We start from the raw sequence: 17,544 nt of genomic DNA on the forward strand, positions 1-17,544 counted from the left end.
TAGTTGTATTCAACAAATGCCAAGTATTTTGTTTGGCTAAAATAAAAGTATGTGAAGAATAGTGAGAATTTCATTCAACAGATGTATATATGTCTGCTCTGTGCCAGCCATTGTGCTAAGTGCTAGGTTTATTGCAGTGAGCAAGACAGACATGACTCCTATCCTCATAGCTTAGAACTTAAATGCCACACAAAGTACATTGTTAAGTTTATGTACCACCAGAGATTCTAGGCTATGAATTTTCAGCTGTAAATTGTGACTAATACACACATAGGAACTCCTGTTTTGTATTTTAAAAGAACTAAATGAGAGGATTTGACTTGCGGATAGAAAGCAAGTACATTTGGGAGTTGCCATTGTGGCTCAGCAGGTTATGAACCTGACTAGTATCCATGAGGATGCAGGTTCAGTCCCTGGCTCATGCCATGGGTTAAGGATCTGACATTGCTGTGAGCTATATTATAGGTCAGACGAGGCTTGTATCCTGCATTGGTGTGGCTCTGGTGTAGGCTGGCAGCTGCAGCTCTGATTTGACCCCTAGCCTGGGAACGTCCATATGCTGCAATTGTGGCCCTAAAAAGCAGAAAGAAAGAAAGCAAATACGTTTGCTTTGTGCACAGATTCATACACATAATCTGAGTCTGAAAACACCTATCATAGAGGAAGAACAGTACCATTTTGTGGCTCAATAAAGTGAAAATTAAATGACATTTTCCTTTTTTTTTAAATCACTTATAGTCTTTCAACACACTTCACATGATGTATCATGAAGCCACAGCTTGCCATGTGACTGGAGACTTGGTAGAACTTCTGTCAATATTCCTTTCAGTTTTGAAGTCTACACGCCCATATCTTCAGAGAAAAGGTTTGGATGATCCTTCTTTTTTTTTTTTTTTAATTACTTAATGAATTTTATTACATTTATAGGTGTACAACAATCATCACAACCAAATTTTACAGCATGTCCTTCCCAAACCCTCAGTGCATCCCCCCACCCCTCAACCTGTCTCATTTGGAAACCATAAGTTTTTCAAAGTCTGTGAGTCAGCATCTGTTCTGCAGAGAAGTTCATTGTGTCCTTTTTTTAGATTCCACATGTAAGTGATATGATTTGATATTGGTGTCTCATTGTCTGACTGACTTCACTTAGCATGGTAATTTCTAGGTCCATCCATGTTGCTAAAGATGCTGTTATTTCATTCCTTTTAATAGCTAGGTAATATTCCATTGTGTATATGTACCACATCGTCTTCATCCACTCCTCTGTTGATGGGCATTTAGGTTGTTTCCATGTCTTGGCTATTGCAAATAGTGCTGCAATGAACATTGGAATACATGTGTCTTTTCCAGTCATGGTTTTCTCTGGATAGATGCCCAGGAGTGGGATTGCTGGATCAAATGGTAATTCTATTTAGTTTTCTGAGGAATTTCCATACTGTTTTCCACAGTGGTTGCACCCATTTACAATCCCACCAACAGTGTACTAGGGTTCCTTTTTCTCCCCACCCTCTCCAGCACTTATTGTTTATAGACTTTTGGATGATGGCCATTCTGGCTGGTGTAAGGTAGTACCTCAGAGTCGTTTTGATTTGCATTTCTCTAATAATGAGTGATGTTGAACATCTTTGTGTTTTCTGGCCATCTCTATGTCTTCTTTAGAGAATTGTCTGTTTAGATCTGCCCATTTTTTTGATGAGGTTGTTTGTTTTTTTGGTATTGAGCTGTAGGAGGTGTTTATAAATTTTGGAGATTAATTCCTTGTCATTCCATTCATTTGCAAATATTTTCTCCCATTCTGTGCGTTGTCTTTTCGTTTTGTTTAGGGTTTCCTTTGCTAATGCAGAAACTTTTAAGTTTAATTAGGTCCCATTTGTTTATTTTTGTTTTTATTGTCATTACTCTAAGAGGTGGATCTGAGAAGATGTTGCTGTTGTTTATGTCAGAGAGTGCTTGGCCTGTGTTTTCCTCCAAGAGTTTTATAGTATCTGGTCTTATATGTAGGTCTTTAATCCATTTTGAGTTTATTTTTGTGCATGGTGTTAGGAAGTGTTCTAATTTCATTCTTTTACATGTGGCTGTCCAGTTTGCTCAGCACCACTTATTGAACAGGCTATCTTTTCTCCATTGTATATTCTTGCCTCCTTTGTCATGGATTAGTTGACTGTAGGTGCGTGGGTTTAATTCTGGGCTTCCTATCCTGTTGAACTGATCTGTACATCTGTCTTTGTGCCAATACCATATGGTTTTGATGACTATAGCTTTGTAGTATAGCCTGAAGTCAGGGAGCCTGATTCCTCGAGCTCCATTTTTCTTTTTCAGGATGTCTTTGGCTATTTTGGGTCTTTTGCATTTCCAAACAAACTTTAAAATATTTTGTTCAAGGTCTGTGAAAAATGTCTTTGGTAATTTGATAGGGGATTGCATTGAATCTGTAGATTACCTTGGGTAGTGTAGTCATTTTGATAATATTGATTCTTCTAATCCAAGAGCATGGTATGTCTTTCCATTTATTTGTGTCATCTTTGATTTCTTTCATCAGCATCTAACAGTTTCCAGAGTACAGGTCTTTTGTCTCTTTAGGTAAGTTTATACCTCAGTATTTTATTTTTTTTTGATGCCGTGGTAAACAGGTTTGCTTCCCTAATTTCTCTTTCTGATCTTTCATCGTTAGTATATAGAAATGCAGTTGATTTCTGTGTATTAATTTTGTATCCAGGAGTTTCTGTTGTGGCACAGCAGAACCAAACCTGACTAGGAACTGTGAGGTTGCGGGTTCAATCCTCGCCTCGATCAGTGGGTTAAGGATCCAGCATTGCAGTGAGCTGTGGTGTAGGTTACAGACACAGCTTGGGTCTGGCATTGCTGTAGGCCAGCAGCTACAGCTCCAATTAGACCCCTAGCCTGGGAAACTCCATATGCCCCTTGTGTGGCCCTAAAAGGACAAAAGACAAAAAAAAAAAAAAAAAAAGGAAAACCTGTATCCTGCAACTTTGTCAAATTCATGGATGAGCTCTAACAGTTTTCTGGTGGAGTGTTTAGGATTCTCTAGGTATAGTATCATGTCATCTGCAAATAGTGATAATTTTACTTCTTCCTTTCCAATTTGAATTCCCTTTTCTTTCTTTTGCTTCTCTGATTGCTATGGCTAGGTCTTCCAAAACTATGTTGAACAGTAATGGCAAGAGCAGACATCCTTGTCTTGTTCCTGGTCTCAGCAGGAGTTCTTTCACCTTTTACCATTGAGAATGATGTTAGCTGTGGGTTTGTCATATATGGCCTTTATTATATTGAGGTAGGGTCCCTTTATGCCCACTTTCTGAAGGGTTTTTATCGGAAATGTGTGTTAGATTTTGTCAAAGGCTTTTTCTGCATCTGTTGAGAGGATCATATGGTTTTTATTCTTTAGTTCATCAATGTGGTGTATCACACTGATTGATTTGTGGATATTGAAGAATCCTTGCATCCCTGGGATATATCCCACTTGATCATGATGTACAATCCTTTTAATGTATTGTTGGGAATCCTGCTTCTTATTTTTGTTAGTTTAGCACTTAAAGAGCAAAATAAAGCTAATTTTAAACCACATGCTTCAGAAGATTTATCTTTATCTCTAACTTATGTACAGAAAATATGGCTGATGTTAGCTAACCATCAGGAAAATGTTTATCATGACCTGATATAAAACTGGAATGTTCTTGTTTATTTATATCTGCCTGGAAAATAGGCAGGCATGCTATAGGTGTCAAGATTTAGAAGATTGGAAAATATTTCCAAGTATAGTAGGAACATGAGTTTTGTGCAAGTTCTCCTGCTATAAACTTCCATGGCTTAGGTTAAATCATCTATTTTCAAGAGAAATAAACTATAAAATATATCTCTCTTGTGTCTCTGTTAGATAGTGTGAACTCTGAAGGACATATAAGTTCCTAGAAAATGGGACATACTCATCACTAAAATGTGTGCTTTAAGAAAATCTAGCAGATTTAACAGTAGTAGCCATCTCATGAAAATAATCAACGTAGCTTTCATCAAAGATGTTTATGTAATTAATTTTTATTTCTTATTTTTATTAGCATTCTGTAGTTTGCAACAGAAAATAATTATGAGGAAGTTCTCAAATAACATATTTATGTATGCTTTTTTTTGCAGATGTGAAACAAGCATTAATCCAATGGCAGGAGCGAATTGAATTTGCCCATAAACTGTTAACTCTTCTTAATTCCTATAGCCCTCCAGAACTTAGAAATGCCTGTATAGGTAAGTGACTTGGAAGATATACCTGTGTAAAAACCTAGTGGATTGTAGGCATGGGTTGGGATACTGTGTGTGTAAGATGTAATGTTAGCTTCATAGAGTTTGGAAGACATTTGTATTTTTTATGTGTGACTCACACTGGCCAACAGAACCTTAAAAAATCAAATCCTGTTTCTTAACATGCCAATAATGAACTATGTGACCTTAGGCAGGTCACTTCATATATCTGGCTTGTTGACCTCAGGTTATCTTCATATCTCTTGCAGTTCTGAAATCTACTGATCCTGTATAAAAGAGGGAGAATCATCAGATGTTTAGAATAGAACTGACATTGTAAAGGTTTAGGGTGATTATTTCACTGTGTGTTCTTTTGCCTAAAGGTTCCTAATAGCTGTTCTTAGACTGCTGAGTATATCATCTTTTTATTGCATATTTATAATAAAATGATAATTTGTGTCTCTTTAAGGTCCTCCCCTTGTTTTAAATTCATATTGAATTTTTTGCTCCTTAGAAGCCATTTAAATCATCTTTAGAGATTATAACTGTTTATTTACAGTTTCTCAAAATGACGTGTGTGACTGGCTGTCTTGTGTAAGCAGTCAGTCCTGGCAAGTGTTGACCTGATCTGTGGAATTAATGGCCTATACTTCTCCAGCAAGAGGAGAGGGGCACATAGCAATAACCTCTAATTGACAGACACTCTGCCAGTAGCCTGTCATCATGAACTTTATTCCTATGATTAGAGGATAAGAATCAGTCCGGGGAGTTCCTATTGCGGCGCAGTGGTTAACGAATCCGACTAGGAACCATGAAGTTGCGGGTTCGATCCCTGCCCTTGCTCAGTGGGTTGACAATCCGGCGTTGCCGTGAGCTGTGGTGTAGGTTGCAGACGCGGCTCGGATCCTGCGTTGCTATGGCTTTGGCGTAGGCTGGTGGCTATGGCTCCGATTGGACTCCTAGCCTGGGAACCTCCATATGCCTCGGGAGCGGCCCAAGAAATAGCAAAAAGACAAAAAAAAAAAAAAAAAAAAAAGAATCAGTCCAGCTAGCACCATGAAACACTAAAAGTAGATTAACTATTCTGTCTCAGATCCAAAGAACTTTTTTTTTTTTTTTTTTTTTTTTTTGGCCTCTCCCACAGCATACAGAAATTCTAAGGCCAGGGATCAAATCCATGACACAGCAGTGACAACACCAAATCCTTAACTACTAGATCATCAAAGAACTAAAGAATTTTGAACCTTAGGTTTATAAGCTGCTTTGGTTGATTTTGAAGCTACATCATCAATGTTCATTAAATATTTCCCTCATTGGAGTTCCCCTCATGGCTCTGTGGTTAACGAATCGTAATAGGAACCATGAGGTTGCGGGTTCGGGTTCGATCCCTGACCTCACTCAGTGGCTTAAGGATCCGGCATTTCTATGAGCTGTGGTGTAGGTCATAGACGAGGCTCAGATCCCAAGTTGCTGTTGCTGTGGCTGTAGGCCGGCGGCTATGGCTTGGATTACACCCCTATCCTGGGAACCTCCATATGCTGAGGGTGTGGCCCTAAAAAGACAAAAAGACAAAAAAAAAAAAATTTTCCCTCATTGCACTCACTTCTCCATGATGCTTCTCTTAATAGTTTTAAACTTTGATTTCCAAATATTCCCTCTTGTCCTTAGTAACTCTTCCAATCCAGATTTGATTAGAATCAGACAGAATTTCTTCCATTATTAAGAGCTTAGGTTCTTTAAAACTTTAGATTTAGACTCATTAAAAATTTTTAGCTGCTGCACTGCAGCCAGTCATCCCAACAGGATTTGTGATTTTGAAAGTAGTGGTTGACATACTACAATTTTTTAATACCCATACTGTGTTTTTATTTTCAGATGTCCTCAAGGAACTTGTGCTTTTGAGTCCTCATGACTTTCTTCATACTCTGGTTCCATTTCTACAACACAACCATTGTACTTACCATCACAGTAATATACCAAGTATGTATTCATCTAGCACACTACTTGATCATGGTTGGCATTTAATCTTTCTGCGCACTGAAACATGGAGATTTATTTTTTCCATTTATTCTTATTGTACACTTTTAATGCCTTAGTGTCTCTTGGACCTTATTTCCCTTGTCGAGAAAATATCAAGCTAATAGGAGGGAAAAGCAATATTCGGCCTCCGCGCCCTGAACTCAATATGTGCCTCTTGCCCACAATGGTGGAAACCAGTAAGGTATGTTGGGATGCCAGGGAAACCAAGTTTCTCTAGTACACAGTAGTTTGAAATTTCCCCTCTGGCAGTTATGAGTGTATTAGACTTAAATGATCATTTTGTGGATCCTAAGAAGATTAGTCTCATTTGGACTTTTTCCTTTTAGTGCTCTGAAATGTTGGTTGAATATTTGCAAAATCAACAATAAGCACAAGTAGTAAGTTTTTTTCCCCGCAAAAAAAAAAAAAAAAAAAATCCTAGCAGAAAGTCTTATTAGTATTTGTCACTAGGCTAAATTATTACTGGGTCATATATCTAAACCTGAAAAGTCAAGTTAGGTACTTATTGTTTATATTTTGCCATAAAATCAATGACTTCTTTTACTGCCCTTTAATTATGATCCTTTGACTTAAGCCTAATTATCACTGATTAATAGATTCATCATCATTTGTAGTTGATTCTTGTCCTCTAATACTTACTCTAAAATAATGCTAATTTTAAATTATAGAGGGAAGGTACATTGACACAGGGTAATATATCTTAGTTCCAACACTTTTCTAAACAAGTTTTCCATTTTATCTTTCTTTACCCCACTTGATTTACATTCTCCCTTGCCCAGTATCTTTGGATCTTAAATAAATTTAGAAGTTTTTATAAGATAAAATATTAAAAATAATTAACACTTGTAGTAACCACTACAAAAATAATTTGGAGTCAATTTCAAAAATCAGATTTAATTCACTCTTCTTGATGATATATCTATAGAGCTAAAGTGTCACATTTTAAAATCCTACAGTAATTTTACTTTATTAAAGTATATAGAAATAAGTGGTAATTTTAATTGATAGCATTTGCACACTGAAGATAAACTTGTGACGATTAAGATCTTAATACCATTACTAGAAACTTGGAATTTAAAACTAGGTTCTTATAGAATTTAAATATTCAGCTTTTTAGTTAAAATTATTACATTTGCACAAAATATGCTCTTTAATTTATTATACAATTTAAGTGCAACCATTTTATCATCTTTAACCTTCAGGGCAAAGATGACGTTTATGATCGTATGCTGCTAGACTACTTCTTTTCTTATCATCAATTCATCCATCTATTATGCCGAGTTGCAATCAACTGTGAAAAATTTACTGAAACATTAGTTAAGCTGAGTAAGTATAAAAGATGAGCAGTAAATTCCACTGAATTATTTTAAGCCCCTAGCCATTCAGGAAGGGGAGAAGAAAATGAGACAGTCCTTTTTTGCTTTTTTGAAGTGAATGTTTAAAAATAATATTCTCGGGAACATTTTTAATTTTTATTAAGAAAACACCAACTTACTGGTTTCCATTGAATAGTTCTGCCCAGAGTTTCGGCTGGCTTACAACGGAGTGTGGAGTAGGGCTAATCATACATAGAAGCCCAAGTCCTCCTCCATCTGGCCAGCAGAATTTAAAAACGAAAACCAAAAACTGCTCTGCTTAGGGAGGCAGGCTTAGATATGGACTTCCCCAGCCCTTATCTTGAGGGTAAGATGAGATCAATAGTGCCAGCTGTGCTTTGGAGCTGGCAACAAGAGCAAGCTGAGTGGACTTGCCAGGGTGAAGCAGAGGTGCATATATGAGTAAATTAGGAGGTAAGTTTCATAAAACAGAGAGGTGAGTGAGAAGAAGGGAAACTTTAAAAAGAGGATATGAGAAATAGAAAAAAAAAAATCAGTGAATTTGGGGGGGGGGACTTTTATTACTTTTATATAATATTGTCTCTCTGAGGATGTTCCTGAGCTGTTAGAACTGTCCCTTTGGGTGACTTTTTTCAGCCTGCAAGCCTTTAGAAAATATGTATCCCTCCAGAGTCCTCAGGCTGCGTGTGTCCTATGAGTCTGTCATCTTTAGGGATGGACCAGGAGCCTCTCCAGTAAACCTTAGTTTTGTTTCAGAGCATGAGAAGTAAAATATTCGTGGAACCACCACCCAGCTCAAGAAATAGGATATTACCACACCGTAGAAGTTGCCCCTTGTGCTCCTTCTCAGTCACAATCCCTTCCTTCCTATGGAAAAGGTTTTGATCTATTATATGTAGGGCAAAGATGTGAACATACCTTAGGTTTCATTCTCTAAGGAGAAGAAAGTGGTAACAGCTGTCAGGGATAATTCCTCTTCAGAAAAGTGATTAGAGCACCTTCAGATTTGAAAGGTTGTTCCTTCCACCTGTTATCATTAGCTGATGTTATATACATGAAGCTGAAGATTGGGGAGGGAACAGGTGAAATGGCCAATATGTGCACATTGGCCATTTCATGGTTATATAATTGGGTTGTTGCTCCTGGTAAAAAGCTAAAAACATAGCAGTGGCAATGATGGAGAGTAGGGAACTATCCAGGAGTTATAGTAACACAGCCTTGCTCCCAGATAAGGAGGAAGACTTACAAAGATGCTGACCTTTAGAAAAGTTCTTAGTAATTGTGTTCACATGATATATACCAGAAGTTAGGTGAGGAGCTATTTTATCTACTTGAATGGCTCTGAAATAATGGAAGTAATGAATAATCAGTGTTCTGCTCTGTTGGACTATCTTCCTCATCAACACAAATACACAGTTTGGGGGAAACTGAACATGGGGAGAAGGAAGAAGGAAAGAAAGGACACACACTTAGCTGTCCACATTAACTGAATCAATTTTCATAATATTTTATACTCTCATCACTCTTCTACTCATGAAGTGCAGTTGTGCTGCCTCATGGAATTTACTTCTCTACACAAGTACATTCTGTAAAACTTTCTACAAGAATGAAATGTTCTCCAGCTGCATCACCGTCCACAATCTGATAGCCACTGACTATATGTGAGTGAGCATTGAGAACTTGAAACATCATTAAGAAGCTGAATTTTTTATTTCGTTTTTTTGTAACCAAACTAATTTTAAATAGCCAGATATGGCTGGTGGCTACTGTATTGCATAGAACAGCTCTAGAAATAAACCAAAATCTTAACAAAGTGAGAGGAAAGAAGTTTTTCATGGTTATAATTTAGTTAATGCTTTCTAGCAGTGCTTTCTTCAGGTCTCTTCCAAACGGAGAAATTATGTCCCAGTATTTAAAGTTAACTCCCTCTTCTAGCTGAAATGACTATTTCCAGGGAGAAGCAACTAGGAAAGTGCTTGAGAAACCAAAGCCCACATTGATGACTGCAACGGGAAGCAGAGAGTTGATTGGAAATTTTAATTAGTATAGTTTCTTTGAGAAATTGTATTTGACAACAAGAGAGGAAAGGGTAAGTTTAAATTGATTATGTCCTTAATCATTTGAGTCTTGAGGCTAGGTGCTCCAAGGGCCAGAATGGTGTATAAACATATGTGGAATTGTGTCAACACCTATATTGGATTGCAAGTCGTTTTCAGTTTTGAGGAAAAGCCTCTGTGGTGATTCTTTTATGAGTAACTGAGTGGATTAGGAGATTTGTTGGGGGGATAAAAAGGAGTTATATAATAGTTGTAAATTAGAATTACAGGGGAGATAGAGTTGCAGGTCCTAAATAGTAAAGAAAGGGAAGGTTGGAGTACTCTTGAAGTGAGGACAGTCAGGTATAGAGTTGTGGGAGACAGAAAATGTGGGGAGAGAATTCAGGGGAGGTGAACAGAGTTGCTGACTGTCATGTGAAATAGTAGTATATCTGAGATCACAGTATTTAGACATTTAAAAAGAATTCAGCCAGAAAAATTCTGAAAAAGAAGAACAATATGATACCGGCACTATTGATTTCTAAAATACTAAACATACAGTCATTTTAAAATTCTTTTTGATATTTAATACATAATTCAAAATTCAAAACTGTATCAAAAAAGTATAAATCACCGTATCACTTACAGACCTGACCCCAACCACTTTCACTCATTTTTAAATTTTTTGCATGAAAACATCAAATACAGGGGTTTTTTCCCTCCTCTTTTTTTTTTTTTTTTTTTTTTTTTTTGGTCTTTTTGCCTTTTCTTGAGCCGCTCCCACAGCATATGGAGGTTCCCAGGCCAGGGGTCTAATCGGAGCTGTAGCCACTGGCCTACACCAGAGCCACAGCAACACCAAATCCAAGCCGCATCTGCAACCCACACCACAGCTCACAGCAACGCCGGATCCTTAACCTACTGAGCAAGGCCAGGAAGTGAACCCGCAACTTCATGGTTCCTGGTCGGATTCGTTAACCACTGTGCCTCGGTGGAAACTCCTCCCTCCTCTTTCTTATGTAAAGTCCTCCATATCCTCAAAGGACCAACTGTAGATTGAAATTTCCACTGTGGTCATTTTACTTGCATTTTACCTAAGGGTCTTAAGCATCCTCAGAGGTTCCTGAACCAGTTCCTCCTGGATACCCAGAGAAAGACTGTAAAGTCTAGTGATTAAAACCACACAATCCGAACATGGAAACACATTGGTGGAACAGTGAAAAACAGCTCCCAAATAAACAAGGATATATGAGGATTTGGTAAATAGTAAAGATAACTTATCACAGTAGTTTAGAATGGATAGTATTGAGATAATTGGTTAGCTGTATGGGAGAAGAAGGACAAGACTTTTACTTTTTGACTCCTTAGGTCAAAATACCTCCCAGGGTTAAATATTTGTTAAAAGTAAAATCCTGGAAGTATTTAAGAAAAAACTTAGGATCGTATGGATCACACCTTGAGATTTGAAGGACCATATTAAGCAGGATACAAACCCAGAAACAAATAAGAAATTTTTTGTTTTTGCTTTTTAGGGCTGTACATGTGGCATATGGAAGTTCCCAGGTTAGGGGCAAATCAGACGTGCATCTGCAAACTACACCACAGCTCACAGCAGTAGTCACAGCTCACAGCAATACTTAACCCAATGAGCAAGGATCAGACCTGCATCCTCATGGATACTAGTTGGGTTTGTTACTGCTGAGCCACAACAGGAACTCCAGAATAGAAAAATTTGACTGCATAAAAATTGAAAATAGTACATGTTGAAAATGCAGTAAATTGAATTAAAATACATATTGCTAATGAAAAAATTTGCATTCTTAGCAGATAAGTGGCTACCAGTGCCAATATACAAAGAGTTTTTAGAATTAAATAAGATGGTAAAGAACATTAAGTAAAATAAGCAAAGGACGTGAACCAAGGCAGTGTACACACACACACACACACACACACACACAGAGAAAGTAAATGTTTGGTAACCATATAAGAAGTTGTCCATCCTTATTAATAAAGCAAACAAAACTTATTTCTCTTTTTTTTTTCCCTCCAACTGTGAGATAAAGTTACATGATATGCATATTTAAAACAGTTGGGGGAAAGAGGAGATCTTATAACGGAGTCAGTTTGGAGAGGCAGTTTGGCATTTTCAATTTCGATTGTTTGTGCATTTTGACCCAGCAATACTATATTTAGGAATCCACCCTAAATCTACTCATAAAAGTGTACAATAACATACACAGGGTGTTTGTTTTCACTTGGTTTGTATTGAATAAAACTGGGAACAAACCAAGTGTCCATCAATAAAAACTTACTTAAGTAAAACATAGTTCATTTATATTAGATGGTCTTTACAATAAAAAGAGGAATTGACCTTGGATCACATGAAAAATTGGAGGAATTCCCTTGTGCAGTGGGTTAAGGATCCAGCTCTGGGTTGTCACTGCAGCAGTGGCTCAGGTTCATCCCCTGGCCTGGGAACTTCCAGGTGCTGCAGCTATAGCAAAAAATAATAATAAATGTATAATTTTATATATATATAACAATATAATATAATATATACACAGAATATGACCACATTCTTAAAAAGGGGGAGTGCAGGGACTCAGTATATGCAAAAAAGAAAAAAAAACCACATAGATGTTTATACTCTATAAGGATAAAATTATGGGATGCTTTTATTTTCTAGGTTAAAAATCTGTAAGATTTGGAGTTCCCGTCATGGCTCAGGGGTTAATGAATCCAACTAGGAACCATGAGATTGCGGGTTCAATCTCTGGCCTTGCTCAGTGGGTTAAGGATCCGGCGTTGAAAAGACCAAAACAAAAGACCAAAACAAAAAAACAAAACAAAACAAAAAATCTGTAAGATTTAAATTGTGTTGATTATTCATTGTTTTTTTTTATTACTTAAATGAATTTATCACATCTGTAGTTGTATAATGATCATAACAATCTGATTTCACAGGATTCCATCCCACAGCCCAAGCACATCCCCCCAACCCCCAAACTGTCTCCTCCGGAGACCATAAGTTTTTCATTGTCTGTGAGTCAGCATCTGTTCTGCAAAGAAGTTCAGTCTGTCTTTTTTTCAGATTCCACATGTCAGTGAAAGCATTTGATGTTGGTGTCTCATTGTATGGCTGACTTCACTTAGCATGATAATTTCTAGGTCCATCCATGTTGCTAAAAATGCTGGTATTTCGTTCTTTTTGATGGCTGAGTAATATTCCATTGTGTATATGTACCACATCTTCTGGATCCACTCCTCTGTCGATGGACATTTAGGTTGTTTCCATTCTTGGCTATTGTAAATAGTGCTGCAATGAACATTGGAGTACATGTGTCTTTGCGAGTCGTGGTTGTCTCTGGATAGATGCCCAGGAGTGGGATTGCTGGATCAAATGGTAGTTCTATGTTTAGTTTTCTGAGGAATCTCCATACTGCTTTCCACAGTGGTTGCACCAATTTACAATCCCACCAACAGTGTACTAGTTTTTCTCCACACCTTCTCCAGCACTTATTGTTTGTAGACTTTTGGATGATGGCCATTCTGGCCGGTGTAAGGTGGTACCTCAGAGTCGTTTTGATTTGCATTTCTCTAATAATGAGTGATACTGAACATCTTTTCATGTGTTTTTTGGCCATCTGTATGTCTTTTTTGGAGAACTGTCTGTTTAGATCTTCCGCCCATTTTTTGATGGGGTTGTTTGTTTTTTTGGTATGGAGCTGCAGAAGTTGTTTATAAATTTTGGAGATTAATCCCTTGTCAGTCGATTCATTTGCAAAGATTTTCTCCCATTCTGTGGGTTGTCTTTTTGTGTTGTTTATTCATTGGTTTTATATTTGAGAAAAAAAAATTTTTTTTAAACATGGAAAATCGATGTTGCAAACTCTGTAATCAAAACAATTTTTTAGGTACCATAGTGCACATGCTCAATTAACAAAATGTTCAAGTAAAATTAAGTAGCAGATCCCTTGGTTTTATTGTATAATTAAATAATTATTGTACAATTAAATAATTTTAATTTTTAGAAATAAAACAATATCACCTTTATTATTTGACATTAGTTTTAAGTTTTCTTAATGCATTAAAACAAGGATTTTTCGCAAGTAACATTATGATGTACCTAGTAAATCAATAAGCTTCAAAATGTCTAGAATTTAAAAATTAGCACAGTTATAAACAGATTAAATTTTAAATTATAAAAAGCAGAGCTCTTGTTCATGTTTCAACTTTTTGTAATATCAAGGTGGTTTGGTTAGCTGTTTCCCAAAACCTTCTTAGGATGAATATACTTCAGACAAGTTCCACTCATTCAAAGCCATTATTTAGCCATCCACCAAGGGCAAATCCATTTATCCTGGGCTAATACGTAGTAATTACATTTGATAGACAAAAATATAATTCAGAGGTCAGTTACTAGTTTGCTAATTTACAAAGAATTGACACAGGGATCTGAATTATTATTTGGTAGGCCCAGCAGATTTTTTTCCAGTAACCTACATGCGAAGCTGAATAAACAACAGTAGCTTGCTTAGGATATGAAGTCAGAAATAGGGGGAGTAGAAGACTCAAATGTGATAGTCTTAGGGTAAGATGTCTTGAGTCAATCTTGCAGTGGAACATTAGCCATGAGCTTTAAATCTGTGGCTAAAGCTCCCACTTACCATGAATACTGCTTGGATGGGATAAGTACTCCTATAGAATCACAATTCAGATAGGAGAAACCCTAACTAGTAAATATACATGTGAAATATTTTATCCTAACAGCAATCATCTGAATTACCATTTTACCTACAAGTGTTTTTAAAAACAGTTGCCTTTTAATAACACACCCAGCAGCTTCTACAGTATAAGGTGCTACTGATGAGAGAAAGATATGTTTGAAGCAGCTTTTCATTATTGTATATTCCTTCGTGGGTGGAACGGGGTGGGATAATGACCCTGTTAAGGATGCCTAAAGCATGAAGAAAGAAAGTGATGCAGGAGCCAGTATGTGTTAGCCCTGCTCATCCTGTTTACTGAGACAGGGCTTGGAAGTATTCCTGAGACTGCTCCTGATTGCGTCTTCCTGTGCTTTGCACCCAGTGAGAAACACCAGAAAGTATTAGAGGAGTGTGTGGAATAGGATGGCATTGGCCTCTACTTAAGTCACAGAGCTTACACCTTACCCTCAGTGCTTTGTGAAAATGCTGGAAAGAAACCGAAACTCCTGCCCTGAAGGGATGGTCTTCCTTCCCAAACAGGTGCAGCTTAGATAGGGAATAGGTTAAGACTGTGAAAGAAGTGTCTTCACTTCACTGTGAGTGGCACAGTGTATCCAGAGTGTAGCGTACAAGATGTCCCAGGGAAGATAATTGCATTTTAATAAATATGAATGGATCTCACTGTATTACAAAGAAATATAACTCATACACCAAATCCATGATTTTCCTGGATGTTGTAGTGCCTGAACTAAGGCTAATGTAGTATAAAGCTCTCTGAATGAATCTTAAGAACAGTATCAAGTAATCAGTACAGGTGATGGATAGATAATGAAAATGACACATGAATGACTAAAGTTTGTGGAAACACTGATTACTGAAAGATTATGAGCTTTAGAATCATAAATGGGAGAGGGGTAGATAGAACTAACTGTATCACTCCACTGGCTTTTGGGTTGAAACTAAGCAGATTACGTGGTCCCTGAGCCTAATTGTCTCATCCAAAAAAAGCAGAGGAAATAAGGATAACATGACGTGTTCCAGAGTTGATGAGAAAAGTAAATGTGGTTATCTGACACACTGAGCACAATAGATATCAGTATGTTTATTTCCATCTTCACTTGTAAAATAAGGATACTTGAATCTGAGTATTACTTGAAAACAATTTTAGATCATAGAAGACCTGTTTTTTTTGTTTATTGTGATAGTGCAAGCTTTTTAGTAGTTGTGCAAAATAGGAATAGTTTGTTTTACTTTGAGGAATAACTGGGGAGGGGGGAGGAGTAAAGTCTAGAGAAACTTAAATTATAGTATAAGGCGTGCTTTCACATGATGGGGTTTTGGAAAGGCAGCCTCTTTTTGCAAAGGAAAGATGGGCTATGAGCCAAATTTCCAACCACTACTCTACTTTTATGGGTAATTATTATCCAGAGACATGGGAGCATAGACACTTTCTTCCCTGTAGCCAACAATTTTGATGATGCCCTTGTTTGTTTACATCAATTGTGCTGTTAGGATGGGTAAATAAATGCCTTCAGCTCCAACCTGATTAGGTTTAGGATAAAGGAGAAAGATGATAGTTTCCTTGGGTCTTGACAAAGGGATTAATCTTGACAGCAAGATGTAATAGGCTTTCCTGCAAGAGGGAGTCTAGGCATCCTTGGATGACTAAATTGGGTGACTGATCTGATTTCCCTTTCTCAAAGATGTTCTCAAATCCATGGTCTGACACAGAGGTTGGCAAACAGTTGTCTACATGCTGCCTGTTTTGGTATAACCAATGAGCTTCTTAAAGCTAAGAAGGGTTTTTATACTTTCTAGATTTTTTAAAACTAAGTTTTTCTAAATATTTTCTAATGCATGATAATTACATGAGATTCAAATTTGTGTTCTTAAAGTTTTATTGAAAGACACACCCATTCATTTTGTGTTGTCCATGGCTGCATTCACACCACCTCTCAAGTTGAGTCTTTGCAACAAACTAAATAGGCTGCAAAGACAAATACAGGTATCCCCCAATTTTCCAAAGTTTGCTTTATGCCACTTCACTTTTGTGAAAGACCCCAAAGAGGATTTTTGCCTTTTTTGAAAAAAGGTAATTGCTTTTTCGCTTTAACGCTATTTCAGCTTATGAAAGCTTTCATAAGTGGGGGAAACTTGTATTTACTGTTTGGCCCTTGACAGAAAAGTTTTGTCAACTTTAGATGTTACTCATAATTTCTTTCTTAACTGGAGAAGGGTAACTATTTCTCCTCCATAATTATACTTTCCCTGCGTGTGGGAGCATTGGAGGATGTAAAATTTACCTATGACTGACTGACTGTGGCATTACAACTACTGTGCTTTGAGAGAGCTAGGAAGGCAAAGGGTAGGGGAACAAGTTTCTTAAAGACATACTTGACATCTGTAGTCGAGAAGAAGAAAGACCTTAGACCTTCCAAGCAGGATGCTTCCTAAGTATGATCCACCCAGAAGATCCTAGGGACAAGTCTAGAAAGCTGTTAAGACTTAGAGCAAAGTTTACTTAAATCTACCATAAAGTTAATTCTCCTTATCTTCAGAGAAACAAAAGAGGAAAGAATGATGTTTTCTAATTCTTCATATCCTGTTTGACCTTGCCCCCCCCCCCCGCCCCCGACTGCAGTCTAGCTATCCCATATAAATTATGTAATGAGCAGAGTGGTATCTTAATCTTTGGAAAGCTTTGGAACCACTTGCAGTAATCTTTATGAAATTGTCCCAGATACTGTTCTAATAGTCAAAAAGAAGAATTGATTTAAGTTGCCTCAGGTCCTTCCTGAGGTATGGGATACAAAGTCAAAGTGTGCTACACTCTGTTCTTGACTGGTTAAAACATTTGAATGAATTCTTCCTCTTTAAGTATTTTATATATTTCTAAAACATAGAACATGTGCAGTAATGACTAGAAATAGCTATAATATTGTGCCTGCAGTTTAACACCTCAGTAGTATAATTGATAATTATAACCTATTCTGATTTCTTTTCAAATATTAGGTGTCCTAGTTGCCTATGAAGGTTTGCCACTTCATCTTGCACTGTTCCCCAAACTTTGGACTGAGCTATGCCAGACTCAGGTAAAGAAAATGAGTTTTAGATGATTTGGTCTTCATCTCATCTGACCATGTGGTCAGTAATTTTAGGAACAACCGTTTGAAA

General features: G+C 37.1%; 1 protein-coding gene and 1 long non-coding RNA gene across 13 annotated transcripts in view; both read left to right on the forward strand.

Moving 5' to 3' along the window:
* The window catches only part of LOC146404771 (uncharacterized), a 1,009,186-nt gene that overhangs the window by 871,552 nt on the left and 120,090 nt on the right, over positions 1-17,544 (forward strand). The gene's annotated exons all lie outside the window — the stretch shown is intronic.
* The window catches only part of USP34 (ubiquitin specific peptidase 34), a 256,731-nt gene that overhangs the window by 234,022 nt on the left and 5,165 nt on the right, over positions 1-17,544 (forward strand). For 8 of the 12 annotated variants that reach the window (XM_085019077.1, XM_021087501.2, XM_085019078.1 and 5 more), the window contains 6 exons: positions 739-865; positions 4,150-4,257; positions 6,127-6,231; positions 6,348-6,472; positions 7,494-7,617; positions 17,383-17,462. In XM_085019077.1, coding sequence (XP_084875203.1) covers positions 739-865; positions 4,150-4,257; positions 6,127-6,231; positions 6,348-6,472; positions 7,494-7,617; positions 17,383-17,462 — 669 coding nt within the window. The remainder of the gene's footprint in view (positions 1-738; positions 866-4,149; positions 4,258-6,126; positions 6,232-6,347; positions 6,473-7,493; positions 7,618-17,382; positions 17,463-17,544) is intronic. The other 4 variants (XM_085019075.1, XM_085019082.1, XR_014841823.1 and 1 more) reach the window with 3 other exon arrangements.

The sequence above is a fragment of the Sus scrofa genome, chromosome 3 (assembly GCF_054392235.1).
Source record: "Sus scrofa isolate SSC_HxYL_T2T_F1_AM1 chromosome 3, Sscrofa_HxYL_maternal_Yorkshire_Landrace_v2.0, whole genome shotgun sequence".
Taxonomy (NCBI): domain Eukaryota; kingdom Metazoa; phylum Chordata; class Mammalia; order Artiodactyla; family Suidae; genus Sus; species Sus scrofa.